Below are 22,195 nucleotides of genomic sequence, written 5' to 3'. Positions count from 1 at the left end.
TTGGTGGAACTGGTGGATGTGTCCCTGAAATGACGTCCACCCTGAGATTGCCCTTTAATAATTAACTCACTCATTCATTCACTCATGCCAAGCTGTCGTACAGAGAATTCTTCCTCTGTGACATCCGGTATAGATCATGCGTCTCGTCTGGATTACACCAAACACATGTTCAGTCAATGTGTTCGTATAGATTCACCCGGCTCCCTTTCCCAGAACGATCATTGTGCTTCCATGTCATAAACCCATGTTAAAGTATTTTGGTTATGGTCGTCTTAGTGCTGGGAACGCTGTCTGGAATAAGGTCTAGTCAGGTATTCCATGACATCTGCTGCCAGTTGATAGTCTCCTTAAAATAAGGCGATTTGTAACATAATGGCCGGTGTTACAGGCGTACATTCCATTTTAAAATAAATAACGAAACGAACCATATCTATCCACCAATTTATTATCATATCCGAATATCTATTTTTCTATATTTTATTCATTCATTTTCAAATCAAAGGCCACAGGCCAATAGGACGTACTTTAACAGCATATATACACATTTTGTTGTACATCAACATATGATTAATTTATACATATCTATTTGTTTCCTACATAAAACTTTTCGAAATACTTCACCTTCATTGATGGCTGACATGTGAAGATTTAGATTTGTACTGTTGAATTTTAGATGATCTACCAAAGTACATGTTGGGTGAAATATACCTCTTCTGCACTGACTATTAGGTGTCTTTTTTCATGAATAAAATCACAAAATCAAAGGTCGACAAAAGTTGTCCAGTTGTTTGATATGTTCCCATGTCCCATTTTTGTGCAGTTCTTGTTCGATATATCCTTCAAACAATGTGGGGGATCTGATGATCTAGAGAATTTTCTCGGTCACGTTTACTTTGAAACTATACAAGGTCCCAGGACCGTCTAGAAGATGAATTGCGCCATCAGCAAGAGGAACTGCCGTTACATCCCAAACACCCTCATCCGCCATCTTCTGAATGAAGGGAAGAAGATCATTTCGGTAGCCGTCGGTGACGTCGATATATTTATCGGTAATCGTAAAGACTATTCTTCCTCCTGAAAGGTATAATCCATTGCAGTTGAATCAGTTCATCGCTGTCAAGGTCATATAGCATTGACTCACAAACCCTGGTATTCAAATATATGAAACGGCAAAACCATAACAAGTAGTATTTATTACATGTAGAAACAGATTCCATTGGACACCAGATGTTTGCAAAATGTATAAGCATGTCCTGCCTAGTGATGTTCCGATGATCGAAAATAATCGAAAATCGATCGAAAGAAGGATTAAAAATGATGATCGATTGTAAAAATTATATGTTTGATTAATCGGAATTTTGTTGTTTTTGTATAACACCCTTGAATGAAGTAAACTAACCATCACATTTGAGGAATATTCACGAACAAACATGCGCTCAACAGCGTAAAGCTATGCACATAGTAAAATTTTAACTACTTTCATTGATTAATTACAATTCCAGTGTCTTTCTTGCATGCGTGCATGTCATTGCATGACAGCATGAGTTATAAAAAAACCCATTAATTAGAAAATACCTGGGGAAAAACCCTTAAAATTGGTGATTACATTAAAAATGTATATATTTCGATTATAATCGTTAATCATTCACCACAATCCTCCGATAATCGATAGTGGATTTGGTTTCCGATTCCCAACACTAGTCCTGCCCTACCTGTTGTTCCTGCCATTTACATAATTTCCTCAATAAAGCATATGTTTTGTTGCATGGCAGTACTCCTACGGAGGGACGAAGGCCGGTACACAAACCACATCAGACCAAACATCCTGTGATACGATAGGACGTGTTGATTTATTTCTAAAATTTTATATCTTTTCTGTGTACAAGTGCAGAGATTCTGCTGCAGGTAAGTTACATAACAAAAGCTCAAACGGTTAATCAACATTAAGGGCGTGATTGATATGCAGTGGTTAACCGCTTGAACTGGAAACAATGTCTTGTGTATTTGGTTATGAGAATTCTTCCGGTAGGACAGGACATGCTTACCTTTTTCGCGAACACCTGGTGACATCACTGATTTTCAGTGGTTTATTCATGCAATTTTCACAGCTAATTTTCTTTTCACACCAAACGGAATTTGTTTCTGAGGATAGACTGTACTGATGTTGTATAAGCAACACTGGTAACGTTGGTCTTTCAATGCTTTCTGACGAGCAGAGAGCGAGGGAGCACTCACCTGGCTTGACGATTCTGATCATCTCATGGAAAGCACAGACAGGTATGAGACCCTCATTAAACGCACCTGCAGCAGTGATGCAATCATACTGATCTGGAAACAGAGAGACGGGCACTTTCCCAACAGGAACATGGCAGCTACAATTGGGTGTTTTCACGCTGGGATTGTTGACAAATGATGTTTGTAATTTTGACAACAATCTGGAAATGTTGTGCATTTAATGCTATTTGTTCATTGGGAACAGTTTCTCCATTCTCTGAAAACGTTGTGAGCGGGTGTATAATCAAAATATGCTCCCCCCCCCCTTCTGTGCAGAAAATATCAACTATCGACGAATGCTGTACAGTCACCAACGAGCACCAATATTATAACCATAATAGAAGCCTGCTTTTGTACCTCTGTGAGTTGGACTGGGATTTCCAGAACCTGTCGGCTAATCTCTATTCATGTACTGTTCTCAGGTTACCCTGGTAAGGAATCTGTGCTGCTTCATAAACTATCACTTACTGCATATTGAAACGAGTCGTTGACTCTATATGACTCCATTACACTGATGCATGGGGTGATCTCTACACACATGTTTATTTCTCTGTTTGATGTTTAACGCAGCATTTAACAACGTTCCTGCTATGAGGAAAGGTCTGAACAGTGTGTGGACCAGACAATTCTATGATGGACATCATCAGCACCGATCTATGCAATAGGTGAGTGAGTGAGTTTAGTTTTACGCCGCCCTCAGCAATATTCCAACTATATGGTGGGGGTTTGTAAATAATCGAGTCTGGACCAGACAACCCAGTGATCAACAGCATGAGCATCTACGCAATTGGGATACGATGACATGTTTTAACCAAGTCAACGAGCCTGACCATCCGATCCCGTTAGTCGCCTTTTACGACAAGCATGAATATCAATTCGAACTTGGATCTTCAGGGATACAATGCATCAATGCATTGGGGTAGTCACCTTTAACGACAGGCATGTGTTGCTGAAGACTGATTCTGACCTGGATACTCGCGGGTTGATATCTATTTACTGCTTGACTCGCATTAGATGTGCAGTACACGCGTTTGTGACAAGTAGGCGGGGCAGGGAATCTAGACGAACACACTTGGTTGCTACAGGTAGATTGGCAATGAAGCACGTGCAATACATGCTGACCGTGACGTGAACTCAATACCGCTTCTGTTTAACACGTGTCTCACAGAGCGATTTTGTTCAGCAAGACACCATCTCGATACGAGTCAATTTTTGAATGTTTGCAGATTTTAAGTAATTTAACATGTCCAAGGTTGGTAAGCATGGGCAAATTGTTCATTCTCATGCAAGGGAGTTAGCCTACAATGTTAATTTTTATATGGAAAAGACGTGTGCAACCAAAGTAGACACTATGTCAAAAAGCAGCCTTGCTACTGGTCTTTCCAAGGCAACTTTAAAACGTATTAAAGCGGAAGGTGATAGGGGTGCGAGTAAGCCTACTTTTATTAGTCCAACCAAGTTGCGCAAACCCAAAACTTCCAAGCACAAACTTGATGATTTTGACCGGTGTGCAGTCCGTCAATTTGTACAAAGTTTACATGGAGTACAAAAGCAACTGCCTACTCTAGATATGATATATGATATGGCAAGAAGCCAATTGTATTACCAGGGTTCAAAGGAAAATTTTCGAACAAATCTGAAAGACGTGGGGTTTAGGTGGCGAAAAAACGCAGTCAAATCGTAAGGTTTTAATGGAACGAAAAGACATCGTTGTAAAGCGCATGCAATACTTACGTGCAATAAAAAAAAATGTCGAGATGAAAATCGAACAATCATCTTTATCGATGAAACATGGTTGCATGCACACCACATGGTCCCAAAATATTGGCAGATTGATGGTGAGATTGTGATAAATGGGGTTCAGCCTCCGTCCGGTACCGGACCTCGGCTTATTGTTGTTCATGCAGTATCCGAAAACGGTTCAGTACGAAATGCTTTACTTGTATTTGACTCAAAGCTCAAATCAGCAGATTATCATGACGAGATGAATTTTGATAATTTTTCCAAATGGCTGCAGGAAAAATTGATCTCACACAATCCACCCCACTCCGTCATTGTTATGGATAATGCGCCATGCCACAGCAAGCAAGTGGACAAATGTCCAACAACGGCTGTCAGAAAAGATGATATCAAAGCTTGGTTACAAAGACACAATATTGCATTTGGCGATTAAATACTAAAATCCGAACTGTTGTGTCTGGCAAAATCCAACATATCGGGCCCTGTCTATAGAGTAGACACTATGTTGAAACAACATGGCCATGATGTACTACGTCTTCCTCCTTACCACGCAGAACTGAACCCAACTGAGTTGATTTGGGCCAATGTCAAAAAGTATGTTGCTGAACAAACTTGCACTTCACAAAAAACTTCGCTAAGGGTTGCCATAAACGAGAGAATGTCTGCAATCGGTGCCAAGGAATGGTCCGAATGTTGTAAACATGTTAAACCATTGAAAATGGCTACTGGCAACCGGAAACTGCAGAAGAAAAAGAAATTGACAGAATCGTGATCGAAGTAGGACTGGCAAGTGATTCAGACACCGATACCGATTCAGAAAGTGACGACTGAGGACCGAAGTACGCCTGAATCAGTAAATTCCATAATGGATATATTCGGTATTTGACCCCTGTGTGGAGAGGTACACCTGAATATATGCCGATAATACATCCGTTTGTAAACATGACAAATGTTCTTTTCTCTAGCAGTTGTGTAGGGTGTTTTGTACATAAAGTTATATATGTCTTGGTTCAGTTTCTAAGGAACTTAGCTGTACACATACTTAGTATGATATAACAATGAAAACACGATTCGCACGAGGAAATTGAACTTTTCAAGTTTTAGACGACAACCTGTTTCCCTCATTTTTCAAATGGAATGTTCTGGTGGGCGTCCCCATATATGCAAATTGGGGTCATTTGTCCGGTCGTGGCTCATCTAATAGTAGTATATCAGTATGTACCATGCTCAGCTGACCTATCAATGAATCTGTACTTCTACATATACTGCCATAAATTGCATACTGAGAATGTCCTTTTAAAACTTACAAACAAATATGCGATGTATATCGATCTTTAAAGTGCAAAGTTTCTTGGCTTATTACTAAATTATTTTATTGATCATCACGCACCTGTCTCAATCTCATCAATCCTGTCCTTGTTCAGGAAGGCGCAGATCAGGCGTTGGTAGATATTTTTAGTTTTCGCAATATCCAGCATCTTTTGTGCTGGGTCCAGGGCATCAATTTGCACAAACCCCAACTCTGACAGCTGAAACAAGAACATTGCATCACAAAAATGGTTTGGGATTTAATGACTAACACGTGTTTAATTCACCTATTCATATCGACAGAGACGTTTATTCTGAACTAATAGGTGTTTACCATTTCCCCGACTAATCCTGTTCCGGCACCGACGTCCAATACACGGAGAGTCGCCCGTTGGTCTTGTGGGTAGGTATCAGCCATGTACTCTCCAATACGTAGGTGAGAGCGTAGTCCCAACCCCAAGTGTTTCTGTAGGACAAAGATGACAGAGGCAAGGAGCAAACTACTGGAATGAAGTACTATCATGAAACATGGCAGTGAAACGAAGTTTTTTGTAGTGTAACTGGAGGAACAAGATAGATATCAAGCATATGACCAAGCGTTAAGCTGTTGAAAGGCTCTGGAAAAGCTGAAATGTTTTTCACATTTGTGGCTGGGATTTTCTGATTAGACTTGCCATCCATTAGCCACATCATGCCCAATTATCCCAACAGAAATTGGACAAAATGTGGACACGCACTGCTCAAAGTCCTCCAGCAAACCCAACTGAAAGAGACACACTCAGAGCATAATTTCCTGACTGGTTAATTTCTCGATTCCATATTGGCTTGATTTCTAATTGCTTTATCGGAAACTCCCTTTCTCCTTTTTCTTTCTCAGCCTCAAATATCACTTTTTTCACATATTTTCAGCAAATAATTTCTGCAGCCAATGCTTCTCTGACACATTCTGTTTTCTTTAAAGCCCAAAACATCACCATTGTCTGCATTGATGATCGTGCAAACCAAACCAAACTTTCTTCCTCATCCTGGTAAGTGATCAAAATACTCCTGACATCGGTCTGAAGCATACCTGATGCCATGTGTGTAATATTTGGCCAAGTTCAAACTTTCTGAGGAAAGAGACTTTTTGTAGCGATTCGGCTGTATCTACACTAAACACGAATGTGATTGATGATATCACACACAATAAGACTGTTAACCATCAATTTCCAAATTTTGGTAATGAGTGAAGAGAGAAATCTACACTCTAAAAATAGAAACCAACAACTAGCAACAAATGTTATAAGTTAACATTTGGATTATCAAAATTAGTTGATTACAAATCAATACAAATTACTACAGAATAATTACAACAGTACAACATTCAGCGAGAGTACAATTACTATAGCAGTATGACATACAATAGCTCTGATAATATCTGCTTGACAGACTTGACAGCGACACAACAATCTATACCGGAAGATCGCATATGATAAAGAACTTGTCATCCATATAGACAGACAGATTTATTTCGTAGAGTGGCCATGAGGCCAATAGTACAGTGACATTTTGACATCATGTTCTTTGGAGCGCAGGCATGAGAAGTACACTGGCATTTATAAGTATCATAAAACGTTATGAATTTTGTTTACAAATATGGCTAGGCGTAAAATAATATTTGCATTTTGGGTGTTAAGTAAATTTACAAACTTCTCTATGTTGGGATTTACACAATAATATTGTGGTATATACCTGATGCGTAAATCAGAAAAAACAGGACATTGTAACAGAACATGGTACTCGTCCTGGACAATATTGACGCAATGAGCGCACATGGCAGAACTGATATCATCATCTTTGGATCTTCTATAGGTTTGTACATTCAGTTTACTGATGCCACATCTAAATTTTGTAAGAGATCTGCGGAGTTGCATAGAGGATAATACTTCTAGATATGTTTCATGGACAATGTCATGTTTAAATAGTGAATATGCATACAAATATTTGGAGCTTGCAATATCGGATGACCATTCTTGGTAATATATATCTCTACAGCGTTGTTTGAATAGCTTTAAGAACATATAAGGATCTCCAACTGTTTGGTGGATCCATACATGTGCATAACCGTATTGAAATAACAATGTTCTAACTGAAGAGGTCCAGTTAGTATCTCCATTATCATCTAGATTTTTCATCATATTATAGCAACGTTTAGAGTGTCTTGTGGCTGGCTGGCTAAGTAGTCGTAACCAGTATGATATAACTCTTGTTTTATAATTGACTTGGAGTGGATATCTTCCACATTCCGCTAAAACAGCTTTATTAGGAGAGCGATAACCAACTCCTAGGACAGATTTGCAAAACTTAGAGTGGACTTTTTCAATGTTATGACGATACATTGTTCCCCAAATTTCTGAGCCGTAGAGCAAGATTGGTTGAATTTTGCCATCAAAAATCTTAAGGCATGTATCTGGGGGAAGAGATTTAAATCGACATATAAATTTTTGATAGGATATAACGCCTTCTCGGCTTGTTTACACAGAACCTCACAAGCTCTTGAAAACAGGTTCCGGCATGAAAACACTATTCCGAGATATTTGTAATAGGAAACAGATTCCAGTCTTTCAGAGCCAATAAACCATTTTTCATTTTTGAAAGTCCACCACCTTTTTAAATACAACAATCTTAGTCTTTTCGGTATTAATCGACAGTCCCCATTTTTTGCAATATGATTTAAGAACATCTATTTTCTTCTGCAAGTTTATGACACTATCTCCAAATATGGCGACGTCGTCCGCAAATAATAAGATAGATAATGCATCTACAGTTTCATCAATGAATGCACCACTGTATTCGCTATTCACAATATCGTTTACGAGTTCCTCTATATATAGAATAAATAAAACGGGAGACAGTATACAACCCTGTCGGACTCCGGCTGTCGACTTAAATACATCAGTCATAGTCTGCTTACTGCATCTCACAGCTGCTCTCACATTCGAATACATATTGCGAAGCAGAGAGGTTATTTTGCCATGTAAACCATTATTCAAAAGAACATACATTAATTTATTCCTATCAACAGTGTCGAAGGCTTTTTTGAAGTCTACAAATATACAGTAGAATTTGCCACGTTTTTTTCTTATGTATTTATGAATTATTGAGTTAAGTATGAATATCTGGTCAATTGTACTGTAACTGTTTCGGAAGCCAGCTTGTGACTCAGAGAGTAGTTCTTTGGTTGATATCCAGGATTTTATACGCGTGTCAAGTATTGATGTAAAACTTTACTGATAATGTCTAGAAGCGCTATTCCCCTATAATTATTAGGATCATCTCTATTTCCTGTCTTGTGCAATGGGACTATAATGCCTAAATGCCAAGCTTCTGGCAGTTTCCCCGCATTAAGAATTTCATTGAAAAGACGTTTATAGAAAGGTGACAATACATGACACGTAGCTTTGATAGCCTCCGCCGGATACCATCTGCCCCAGGATTTACCGTTTTCAAGTTATGAACTGATTTTCTAATTTCTTCCTCCGTAATTTCATCACACAACATATGGTCACAGTCTTTACATTGGTCGCAATTTGTGACATCATGGTTATCGATAAAGTGTTTTACATCATCATCAAAGTAGGATTTATGGTCGTTATGTGGGTTGAGCAGTGAACTGAAATATTCAAACCAGTTATCAGCTGATATGTTACAACAACTGCGTTTCGATTCGCTGTGTTTCTTAATGGCCTTCCAAAAGTCTTTACATATATTGCTCTTTGCTGCATCTAAGATTTCATTTTCAATATCTGTCTCATATACCGCTTTTTTGTGGTTGCATAGGTTTTTAAAGTCTCTCGTTTTGCATCGAGATACTCGGTGCAATGCACAGGATCGGCTGTCGCTCTAAATCTATCGAGAAGTGTATACTTTCTGCGTTTTAAAAATTTCACATTCTTTGTCAAACCATTTAGGTTGTGTCTGTTCGTGCTTTGGTCTGTGGGTCTTGCGTGTATGGGAGTGTTGGGTATCAGTTAGAGAAAAACAGTGTCTGAAAAGGTCAAGCAAGCAGGTTACGGTTTTATTAATGTCCTTATGGATATTGTTATCAAAGTTCTGTGTGAAAGTATCAATGGAACTGCACATAATATCCACAAACTCACCGAGCTGCTCCGGTCTCCACGCGTACCTGTCGAATGCATGTGACTGAGTATGAGTGTGTGCTGCACGTGCGGGACCAGCTGGCGGGTCACGTGACAACAACAGGCTTACTGTAATCGGGAGGTGGTCAGACTCTGTTCTTGTGATTATTTCAAAATCTTTATAAAAATCATATAAATCTGTGGGCACAATACAATAGTCTACCACGCTGTTACCTTGTCGCCCAATAAATGTGAAGTCCCCTTGTTTATCTGTCATCCATATATATATAAAGTATCTTGCCTTTATTTGTAGCAGTGATAACAGTAATCAAGTCGGTGATAAATACTGGTTACCTAGCAACAACGGTAGTAATGTATATTAGCTTCCCACAACAGCTGCTCTTGAAGTAATGTAAAATGAATGAGGTGTCCGCTTTTTTATTTATACACATTCCATCGAGATCCCTAATGACACTTGAATTGAAAAGCATGTAAATATAAGATATATACATTATGGATATGACTAATGAACTATGTTTCTTTATTAGAAAAAGCTGTCGACGAAGTGCTACACGATATAGACAAAAGTGTATATTACATGTCAGAGGCCTTGTGCACGGCAGCAAGTGATATGAAAAGAGTGGTTTGACCATGAATGTGAGCTACTAAACGATGTAAATGTTTAAACAATTTGAGGAGAAAAAAGGATAATAACTCTTTACAGGAATACAATATTAGTAGAAATAAATATAACAGTGTATGCAGAGAAAAGAAAGCGAACTTTATCAAAGGGAAGCAGGAAAAACTCGAACATTGTATACGCGATTCTAAACAGTTCTGGGCCACTCTTAAAGGGCTGAATACTAATTGTTATTCACGAAACAATATACCAATCGAGGATTGGTTTTCCCATTTCAAGGAACTATTTACAACCTCTACAGGGAACAAGGAGAGTTTTTGTGCTACCTATGAATCGAATGAATTCGATAATTCGTTTTGCCAGTTAACTTAAGAGATTCTTGATTCACCTATAACAAGAAATGAAATTTCAGAAAGTATTGCAAATTTAAAGTGCAATAAATCTGCCGGTGAAGATAACTTGATTCCTGAATTCTTTAAATATTCATCCGAAATCATTCTCCCCTACCTTGAAATTCTTTTTAACGTTATGCTTGAAAAGTCTTTCTTTCCAGAACAATGGACTCTGGGGATTGTAATTCCCTTGCACAAACAGGGATCTACCAACAATTATAGGGGTATAACTCTTTTGAGTGTTTTCAATAAGATTTTTACCAGTATTATACATAGACGTTTAGTATTTTGGGCCGATGCCTTGGATAAGATAGATGAAGCACAAGCCGGTTTCAGGCACGGGTACTCTTCAACTGATAATGTCTTCATTTTGCAGGAACTTGTGCAGAAATATGTAGCCCGAAAGGGAAAAAAATATATGCCATATTTGTAGTTTTTTACTAAAGCGTTCGACTCCGTTAACAAAAAAATGCTGTGTTCCCTTTGTAAATCTCAAGGTATCAGTACTAAAATTGGTAAATTATTATACTGCATATACCACAACGTGAAGGCTTGTGTTCGAAATAACAACAACCTATCTGATTCCTTCTCCTGTAAAATTGGGGTAAGACAAGGATGTATACTCAGTCCATTTCTGTTTTCGTTCTTCATCAACGAACTATCGCTACAAATATATGAACACTGTAACGAGGGCATCCAATTACATCCAGAAACTATGAAACGTTTTCTACTCCTTTTTGCTGATGATATTGTTATGTTCGCGAGCACAGTACCTGGACTTCAAAAGCTAATAAATCAACTTGAGTACTACTGTAAACAATGGAAACCGAATGTCAATATCGATAAGACAAAGGTCATAGTTTTCATAAATGGAGGGAAATTATCAAAACGGGAAAAATGGTTTTATAAAGGTGAAAGATTGGAGGTTGTAAGACGTTACAAATACTTGGGTGTACTCTTTACAAATCGACTAACTTGGTCATTGCACTGCAACAAAGCCGCACTACAGGCTAAAAAGATTTTAATAGGCATTTTAAGAACCATAAGACCGCTTCCAAAGATTAGCTTTGACACTAAGATTAGTCCTATTCTACTCTATGGTGCAGAAGTATGGGGCCAAGATATCTATGACACACTAGAGAAGGTACATCTATATGCGTGCAAAAGATTTTTAGGAGTAAACTCTAACACCCCAAATGTTACAGTTTATCGGGAATGTGGGAGATACCCTATGTATATATTCAGTTACATAAAAGTAATAATATATTGGATAAGATTGCTTAAAATGCCAAGCACCAGATTCCCACAAAAATGTTATAACATGATGATGCTTTACGATGACAGAGGTAAAATTAACTGGACCTCTGGTGTCAGAAAGATACTTCAGTCTTGCGGCTATGATTACATCTGGAGAGAACAAAATGTAATAGCACCAGAGCCTTTAATATATCATTTAACACAAAGGCTAAAAGATATGTATTTTCAAAAGCGGCACTTTTCACTATGTTTACACAATAAGTTAAACCATTACTCGTGTTTTAAATCATTCATTCTTATAGAAAAATATCTTCTAGACATTAATGTTAAGAAATTCAGAACAGCACTAGCCCGTTTCAGGATGTAGTTCCCATGATCTTCTAATAGAAAAAGGTAGGCATTGAGGGATACCACGGGAAAAAACGATTGTGTAAATATTGTACTTATCAGGAGGTAGAAGATGAATATCATTTCTTGCTTGTTTGTCCATTGTATGCAAATCTCAGAAAAGAATACATAAAGAAATAGTTCTACTTGAACACCCGAACAGACAAATTCTATACCCTCATGGCATCTCAAAATCAAACACCCACAATATATATATGCCATGAATATGAGATCCTCTGCATTAAAGATATGATATTATTTACTATATATGCATTTATAGTGCACCCTCTGCTACTGTATGTTAAATGTACTATAGGCCTACGGCCTCTTCAGTACTGTAAATAAAGATTGATTGATTGACTAATGATAGTGAAAATTAGCCCAGTCTGTTTATGTTTAGGGGTTGTTGTTTTTTTATTTTATTGATTTGTATTTCTTAGCTCTTATATAATTAGCAAAGCACCCTTTTATGCATTTGAGCAGTGTTTTGCATGATGTGAGAATTTTGAATGCGTCTATGTTATGATACGTATATGTGAATGATACATGGTTGTTTATGTAGAATTTCAAAAAATGTTTTTCCGGCATTTTGTTTTACAATCTTGTGAACTTTCGTTGTTCACAGACCACAGGGGTGTGTACTGAGAAAACCATGTGAAATGTTGTACTTCCTCTTTGATAAAATGTGTGTAGAAATGTGGTTTTAACATTAAAACGAGAAGAAGAAATGGGCATCTATTGTACCTTCCATTTTGCTAATAGGTTTTTTAACTTTACCGATCAGGTATTTTCTTTGAACCTACAAGTCCAAAACAAACTTATTTTGACCAGAAGCTGGAACTTAAATTTCAGGCATGTCCTTGATCTGATATCGTTAATTAACCAATTCTCTTCCACTAATGTACCTTCCTGAATCAGTTATTTATTATTGATTTCTCACCTGGTTTTACGCGAACAAGTGACTTGCCTTTACCTGTGTTTGTGATGGGAGCCACAGCTGTATCAGAATACCCTCATCTTTTGGCGAACACATAGTACCATCACTATCCTAACATGATTCCTTCGCCCATGGTACAGTCAGAATCTTACAACAAACTAATGACAAACGTGTTCTGTTTGCCATGCCACTCCATAGATATACAGTACATTACATAATCCGTATATATTACAACACCACCGAGAGAGAAAGCAGCCTATATCTCAGCCTATAATACAGTTTCACTTTTGTCAAATATTTATCTCGGAAGTGGAATAGAACCATGACTCGCCCCTAACATGAAGTAACACATATCACATACCTCTTCATACTCGTCGGCGAAGTCGTTATACATGTCTGCTATTTGCTGCGGTGTCATTGTCTTCCGAAGATTGAAGTTCAACCTGGCATCTCTGTAACGATCCGACATTTTCTATCTGTCTTTTGAAATTCACCCCACTTTGATATGGTTACCTGCAGTGCAATGGACCAAAGAAATCTTGTATTTCTGACGTTGATGTCAATGCAGGATGAGGACGTTAGCTGGTCTTTCCCTATGATTCTTAGGACCTGTAAACATGCGGTTCCTCAGCGTATAACAGAAGGATCAAGCACAAATGTGTTATAAATATGAATAATGTATTCATGTAGGTGTGATTATAAACCAGTCCGCTTCATGAATACATGAATAAATTAACCCTGCAATTGGAAAATATCATTTCTGAAGTGAGTATTAATTCTTTACAAAACAGATCAGACACAAAATAAATTTGTTTGATGTCACTGCACAACATATTTAAATGGTGTATAATCGTCAATGTCATTGCAGTAATTTAATATATTTAAACTCCACATTGAAAATACTGCAATATGCGCTTATGAATCTAGTAATATACGACGTTGGAATACCTACAGGCAAAACCTGAATCTAATTATATAACATGTGCTGCCATAGTTTAATTAAAGATTCTATCAGAATGCATTCGTATCTTACTATTTGATATGGGCATGAATTTTGTTATTGGTTTTATTTTTTGCGATCCAGGTTTTGCAAGAATGGGCTCAAATATGAACTGATACCCGCAAATTGTTTTAAAGATATGTCACCCTGATTAAATTACTATGCCATTACTTGCCTCTTGCGATTCTGTGGAGAATGGGGCAGGCGGGGTAGTGTAATGGTTAAAGCGTTCGCTCGTCACACCGAAGACCCAGTGGGTACAATGTGTGAAGCCCATTATACCCCATTTTGCTGGAATATTGGCAAAAGCGTCAAGAAATTAAACTGACTCACACACTCTAGACAGTTCCAAAGTATACTGGGTTAGTCTCTAGCTCTTGAGTCCCAAAGTTTTAAAACAAAGTGTATACCACGCCTCGGATTACATTAGTTAGCAGTACTTTGCAAGACATAATTATTGTTAGAACACAGTGTGATGAACCTCTACTGAGGAACAATTCAGTTACAACATTGTTTAACAATAACTTACAATGCCATATAACAGTGTTGGGGGGGATACATAAATCTTGTCTTGTAAACGTCTCTGTGCATGGTGATCAACGGGCATGATTTCCAGTACCCATAGTGATCAGTGAGTCTTGGTGAAGAATATCAGTGTCCATTATAATGTAGGAGACATGGTGTCCACTTGAGATTATGGAAGTAAGCAAGCACGTTAATTGGGTTAAACGCCTTAGATGTGCAGGGATTAGAAAACAAACAGCAAAGCTCTAAATGAACTCACTCACTCATTCACTCACTGATGACAACACATTCTGCAGCCAATACGAGAAAAATCAGAAATCCAATGTGTCCAAACTGTAGATACATTGCAGAATCCTTTGAGGCATCAGTGAAATGTTATTAAGATGACAGTATGATTAAGAGAAAATGCAGCTTTTTATGATATCGGTCGAACTTGCATGGAGATATATCGTCACGACTGTGAAGGAGGAGATGAACTCGGGTTTAGCATTGCATTGAAGAGAATTGTACTTATTACTAGCGACACGACACTGGAAAAAAAATCCACATTTACAAGCTTGGAAATGTCTTGGAAAGATGATGTTTCCAAGACATTTCCAATTTTGGAAAGATGATGTTTCCAAGACATTTCCAATTTTGGAAAGATGATGTTTCCAAAAAATTCCAATTTTGGAAATATCCGCAAGGGGAGATAACTGGAGGGTGATGGTCAATGATTGTTCTGCATGGGCTAATTGCTATTGTGGCATGGGGGCGGCATGAGTGTTTGATGGGGGCGTTAAGGCGACTGGCGGTAGTCTTTGATGTTTGGTGTTGTTTTAGTAATGATTGTTTAAGGGATTAACGAAAGGATTATCGACTTGACTTGTCGAAATTGCAGTGGTGAACACATTTTAAATGTTCAATGTATTGGGTGAAAAGTGAATTTTGTCACGTTTAGTTTAAGTACGTGTCATCGTAAGCTTATATCTAGTGAGTGAGAGTTAATTTCGTACAGGGGCCACCGACCCGTTATACAATTATAAAGATGACAATACAATCCAGCGCCATATATAATATTTCGCTGTATGCTAACATGTACAATGTCTCATTTAATCTTATTCTCTATATTCAAAAACTTCGCTTTTTTTGTCAATGCAAGAAATATAAACTTAGCAAGATTGTTAACAGTTGTAGACTTGCAAGATAATTATAAGTTGATAAATTTAGTTTCACATGGATTATTCATGTAGTATTGTGGGAGCAGGCTGTTTCTCAGAACACAGTAAAATGAACATTCAATAAAGAATTGGTACTCTGATTCAATGGTAAGTACAATACACAGAGGGCAGAATCGCTCATGTTGTTTTATATTTACTTTTCGCCCATATTCCAACATTAAAGGATGGTCTGAACAACGAAACTTACTCAAAGCAAAACGAATCGTTGCGTTGCCGTCAATCGTTGCGTTGCCCTCCTAGGGGGTCGGGTGATGGTGTCACCATGCACTAATTTCCACCAGACCCCGTAGTTCGTGCTAAATGGGTTATGTTTGTGAGTGCGAAGCGAGCGTTGCGGAAGCTTGGAACGATATCTTAAATGTGTTCAGATCGCTTCGCGGAAGTTAAAGAATCAAACCTACTTACTAGCTGTAGTACAATATATATATGATTGATGACCAAAAAGATTTTCCATGACACAACTTGAAGCATAACGATTTCTTTCTCGGAAGCGAGGTTGTGGTGGAAGTGACAATAATATTGTAAGTAGTGTTATATTGACACCCACCTCGCTTCCACGAGAGAAATTGTTATGTTATAAGATATGTCACGCAAAATCCTATTGGACATCAATCAAATACATATTTTACTACCAGTAGAAAGTAGTTTGTATTTTGTAACTCGGTGAAAACAAACCTAAATAGCATTTATTCTCAGAGTGGCGGATGTTCGCGACAGGGCGCTGCCATTTTTAATAATCGTAACATCACGGGCTAAAGTCTGTTAAAGAATTAATGAGATTATGGTTTGTTTTCATCAAGTTAGAAAATCAAAACTTCTTTCTACTCGTATTTAAATATGTATTTGAATCATGACCAACAGGATTTGGCATGACACAACTTGTAACATAACGATTTCTTCCTCGGAAGCGAGGTGGGGGTCGAAGTGACAATACTGCGCAATAAATTTCTTGCTACATTCACGTGGTTAACGTCCACTCACCAGTATGTAGATACTAGTCAACGTGCGTCTTTATATTTGGTCTTATAATCCTAATTAGTTTATTATCATACTTGTATGCATTTTGAAACTAAATAAAAATCAGGCGCACGCCTATACTTATAAACTTGAATATCTAGACATTTTCATTTATAGTTTGCCAATGTAAATCATAATTCGCACACACGCCCTTGTGTATGTTGTCTGTCTCATTACTTCACGACGAAAACAATGATTCTGTGGAATGCTACGACAAATGAATAAAAACAAAATGCAATTATTCAAATTAAAACAGATTAGAGTTATAAGAACAATGTCAGGCTATTACTTTGTTCGAGGAATGTATCCATCAATATCCACAAAAATGAGTGATATGCCATTCACCTCGACTGTTCCCAATGATGTGTCTTTTAACAGTGTAATACATGTTAACGAAAAGTGATATATCGTTTCAGGTATTTCACATTGGTATATAGTCTCATTGGTCACCCAAGACAGCATACCTGGGAACTAATTGCATAATGTCCGCCATTCTTTACAAAAAGGTAATTTAGTTAGCCAATAATGAGCATTCAATCAATGTCTTGGCGGTTAATCCTTTGAAAGAAGGAAGTTGTTTTACGCAGACACAGACACGACAGAGTGTATTCAGTATAGATTAGTAAATCTACATACATAAACACTACCTTTTGACAAATCCGCTGTGTAAGATAAAAATAATTAATTAATCAGCGTGTTATCGGTTAATCCTTTGATCGATGTTTATAATGTTGAGTATTTACTCCAGACACAAGAAATACAAAAAGAAGGGGAGCCTTTGTCGGGTTATCTAAGTGGTGTTACCACTAATTATACCTGTTTTCATTAACTGACCATCAAGTGAATGATGACAAATAACATGTGTAGGTTTATACCACCTAACACGGGTTACAACAAGGGAGTATTAATTGCTGTATTGCATGCAATTTTAATTGCATGTGAAAACCTATGGGCCGACACTATTTTGAGAATACGGACAGAACTTCATTGTTGCATAAGAAATACATATAAGCATTTGCTGTGTGCTAAGACTGTATGTACCTATTTACCTAAGTAAATTTTCAGAGTCTTCTAGCAATGGCAAAGTGGGGTTGTTTAGTTTACGGATTCAAATAGATCAAATGTCATTTTTTAATATTATACGTCATATTTTTACATGACGTGAAAAAATATCGAGGTAAAACCCCACAGAAATGGGACCAATTATGATCAGTCATTATACCATCCAGGCATTTGAAAACCTGCAAAAGCCCACACTGCTTTGATACTTTAATACAATCAGACAAGAACTACCGGGGAAATGTTCAAATAACGGCATCTGATGGGCATCCCCCCTCCCTAATGTCGCACTGCTTAGGTTGAAGAAATTAACCGTAACCGAGATGAGCGAGGCTGATCATAGTTTTCACTATCACTAGCGGCTGGCTCGAACAAATAAGGCCCAGCGACACCAGGCAATTACGACAGAATCGTCTAGGAAAACAAGTTGTAACTCGGAAGGGGAGCAGGACAAAAGCCACCCGGACTAATGCCACCCAGTTATTTTACCATTACAGAGAAGACAATTACCACCCATATTGATTTTAATGTTGATTTTGTTGTAAAATTATGTAGACTTTGATGATGGTTTCTTAAAAAATATATTCACTTTGATAAAAAAAAGTTGATTTTCATGTAAAATTTTGATTTCATAGTAATGTTGACTTTTTAAAAATGTTATTGTCTTGGTGGTTTTTATTTTTATTTGGGTGGCATTTGTCCTAGGTGGCATTTGTCCGGGTGGCATTTGTCCTAGGCCCACTCGGAGGCTAGGCAAAGCAGGTGACAAAATTAAATGACAGCAGATTGTGAGAACATATAGCTTTCATTTTTCACAACAATTGTCACGACTTCTGTTCCTGCTGAGCTGTAGGCTCGTTCAATATCTCGCGATGTCATTATCGCGATAATGCACCGAGGAGATCATCAAAGGAGTGGATTGCTTAAAGGTCACATGCAACCCAAAAATCAAACATAATTAAAACACAGTTATCACTTATTTATGACATATAATATACATTCTGATATGAAAAAAACATATAAACAAAATTAAAAGCGTACAATCGCAAATCAAAAGTGCAATATTTTGTACTTGGGTTTACTTCCCTTGAAACGAAGGAGCCGGAATACCGAACCCAGTGAGAGCGGGTGGGTGTGCACTCAAGTGTAACGGCTGGTTCATTTGCCGATGCCCCCACGGCTCATTGTGTGTGTGTATATATAGAGATGTTAGGTTTTGTAAATACGGTGTCGTACCGAGAAGGCTAAAATGTATATTTCGGATTTCCCGGGAGAGCTAATTAGGGGAGTATCTGCACGCATGGATGGATTAAGCACACCTCTGAAGCTGTGGGTAGCCAGCTACCTACATCGTGTTTGCATGACTGCACCTGACAGAGGCTGTTCTGTTGCTATGCAAACCACTGGAGATACTATTATTCGCTAGATCAGGTTGAATGACTTCATTTTATGATAAAGAGGAACACCACAATTATCACGATGAACGTTAATTGCTGTTGGGATGTTTAAATGGGTTAATGTGCATGTATACGCTAACATTACTTTCAGGTAACAGTGTTAGCAAAACTTTGTCAGACCTGGCATATCTTCCGGGTACAGATCTATGTTTAGCATTTCGATTTTTACATGACAAGGCATTATTTTGAACGAGGTAACAGCGCTTGTACATTTCTGTTGACGCTAAGAAGGAATACTTACAGGTGTGGAGACACTTAAAGGTCACATGCAACGTAAAACACAACTTTTCAGATTCTGATACCTTTCGGTGTGGACATACCGAAACAAATCGTCAAAAATGCAAATTCAACTTATAAAGTTGAAAAATAACGCGATGAAAAAAAACGCGCGAAATCGGAGTTCAAACGATTCACTAATTTTCCCCAGACTTTTCGGGGAAAACGGGTTTCAACAGCTGGGCTGCGCTCATAGCACGTGCGCAAGTAAATAGGTTCGCGCAGCTTGGAAGCGGGTTGTCGGATGAATACTCGGTGAAGGCATTGGTGTGAGCTATTTTTCTAATGTTTTGTTGATATCTCACAGGCGCGAGCTTTTTATATGTTATGACAGTAAATTAACTGTTTATATAATTTCATTTGTCTATTTCACCACACGTTCTTCTTACCAAGACACTTTCTCAGTTCGATACTTAAAAAGCAATGTCATTATTTAGCGTTGACAGAATTTCTAACTGTGATATAGATATGTCGTTGTCACAGACAGAACTCAATGTCTTGTTTTATTGACACCTGTGTGTCTGCCTGCCTGTCTGCTGATGACAATATTCAATACACAGCTGCTATCACTGACCACATGCAATTTTAACTTAACACCAATCAGGCTATACACCATAAACAAAATGCATTGGTTTATGGCCCGAGTTCGGTGTCTGTCACATTATGTAATTACACAGACAGGCAGGTGTGATACTTGAACACATGACATGTTATGATGTCTGTTGATTGCAAAATGTTATACGCAAAAAATGAGCATGTATTTACAAAACCCAACATCTCTATATATGTATATTCACACAATTAGCCGTGAAGGCATCTGCAAATGAACCAGCCGTTACACTTGAGTGCACACCCACCCGCTCTGACTGGGTTCGGTATCCCGGCTGCTTCGTTTCTTAGGAAGTAAACCGAAGTACACAATTTTGCACTTGTACGCTTATGATATTGTGTATATATTTTTTCGTAACCAGCAATGTATATTATATGTCATGAATAAGTGACAATTGTGTTTTAATTATGTTTGATTTTTGGGTTGCATGTGACCTTTAAGCCATCACGTACATTGCGCTCTCAACTACCTCGAAGTTGTTTATCCTGGACTCATATTATGACGCGCCTCCACTCGAGCTTGTAGCCTGTATCTATTCATAGCTGGGAATACACACATGCGCGATGGTGACAACAGGGCCTGGCTAAGTATAGGTATGCTTCATCTGATACAATACAACCAGATGATCCAGTCTTCTCTGCTGTCCCGTTAAAAGTTGTTTTCATTGGCTGTGGTAATTCGCCACGTCATGCTACTGATATGCGGAAGTTAGCTCTGATTATCACAAGGTTTTCTATGTTTTTAAAATTTTGTTGTTGTTGTTTTGGTGAAAATAACTAAATATGAAACTGATTCACCAGTGTTTATATTTTCGTGTTAACTACAGTCAATGTTCCCTATTAAACATGCTGTGTTGCATCGTTGACGTTTCAGATGTCGCTATTCTGTAATCATCTGCCACTTGAATCTCTAAATGTGAAATGACATTCTAACTTTTGTATAAATCTCTTTGTAATACAAACAATGAAACGAGTTCTCGCTCTGTCTTGATTTTCTTAGTCTGTGTCATCATTCCTGACAGTATATGTCGTTGTCTTTAATGTCAAGAAAAAAACATAATATAGGAGAGACGCTGTGCATAAAACAGTGTTATAATTATGATGACTTAATCATCATAAATAGAATCTGGTCTGGGTCCGGCCTAAATCTTTGGCACATCTATGGACTTGTTAGTTCCACATGAAGCCGAGTCGAGAATTACTTCATCAGTTTCATCAGAAGTGTCACTTCTGTGCCCACTGACTGCAGGTAATAGAAAACAGCGATGATCTACAGACGAATTTGTCCATATCATCATATGGGCACAAAAATGTTAATAGACATTATAGATAGACTAGAAGACTTTTGAATTAGAGTTATGTCCCTTGAATATTCATCGATAATGTTCGTCTGCGACCAGTCTAAGTAAACTTAGGCTCAGTATTATTCGTTACACTGCTATACTGAGTCTAACAAACCCTAGTAGGTCGCGTCAGCTAACCTTTGAGCGACCTATATGACCGTCCAATCAAACGCGAGACGGCCGAACGGATTTAACCAATCAGACAACGACTACTTGTTAGGGTTCGGTGGGACTTACAAAAAGGTTTTTGGATTTTCTCATCCCCGTCGCTGACACTGATCTATCAACAAACGGAAACCCGCATAAAACACAGATATTTGACCTGCAGTATATACGCTTATGGGTTTCTAATGACATGGTTACTATTAGCTTACATTTCCGCAAGATGACATCCTTAAATATTGACAAAAACGCTATTTTCAGCGACTGTTCACTCATTGCATCATCCATTTGTATCACTCGGAAGCGATCGTGTAGAAAATAGCATTCGGAATCGTTCGAGTTTGTTAGGTAAAAGTTCAAACGGTATGTGCGAATGGTAACTTTCGCGATTTGGTAAGCTGTATTCTGATTGGTCAGTCCAAAAGGTTAGCTGACGCGACCTTCTACTAGGGTTTGTTAGACTCAGTATAGCAG

General features: G+C 38.0%; 1 protein-coding gene across 2 annotated transcripts; it reads right to left on the bottom strand.

The window, feature by feature from the left end:
* Window positions 1–427: 427 nt before the first annotated feature.
* Window positions 428–20,789, bottom strand: LOC124287568 (demethylmenaquinone methyltransferase-like). 2 transcript variants are annotated; one of them, XM_046724067.1, is made up of 7 exons: window positions 20,658–20,789; window positions 19,573–19,590; window positions 13,415–13,566; window positions 5,657–5,788; window positions 5,405–5,543; window positions 2,236–2,328; window positions 428–1,074 (listed from the first exon to the last, which is right to left on the bottom strand). In XM_046724067.1, exons 3-7 carry the CDS (start codon window positions 13,520–13,522, stop codon window positions 866–868), a joined length of 681 nt encoding a protein of 226 aa, XP_046580023.1. In that variant the 5' UTR covers window positions 13,523–13,566; window positions 19,573–19,590; window positions 20,658–20,789; the 3' UTR covers window positions 428–865. The 2 variants fall into 2 exon arrangements, with proteins under 2 accessions (XP_046580023.1, XP_046580017.1); XM_046724061.1 differs by lacking the exon at window positions 20,658–20,789 and having other exon boundaries at window positions 13,415–13,662.
* Between the last annotated feature and the right edge of the window lie 1,406 nt (window positions 20,790–22,195).

This window comes from Haliotis rubra, unplaced genomic scaffold (assembly GCF_003918875.1).
Source record: "Haliotis rubra isolate DU_JTF1 unplaced genomic scaffold, ASM391887v1 Scf1109, whole genome shotgun sequence".
Lineage (NCBI taxonomy): Eukaryota > Metazoa > Mollusca > Gastropoda > Lepetellida > Haliotidae > Haliotis > Haliotis rubra.
Note: the sequence above shows the minus strand (reverse complement) of the source record. Positions and strands in the feature narration are given on the sequence as shown.

Excerpts from the sequence above, each read along its gene's own strand:
- LOC124287568 (XM_046724067.1), bottom strand. The coding sequence starts at position 13,522 with ATGTCGGATCGTTACAGAGATGCCAGGTTGAACTTCAATCTTCGGAAG. Across the intron at positions 5,789-13,414 it reads TCGCCGACGAGTATGAAGAG|AAACACTTGGGGTTGGGACT; the intron begins GTATGTGATATG and ends TTTGTCCTACAG. Across the intron at positions 2,329-5,404 it reads GATTGATGAGATTGAGACAG|ATCAGTATGATTGCATCACT; the intron begins GTGCGTGATGAT and ends CTCTGTTTCCAG.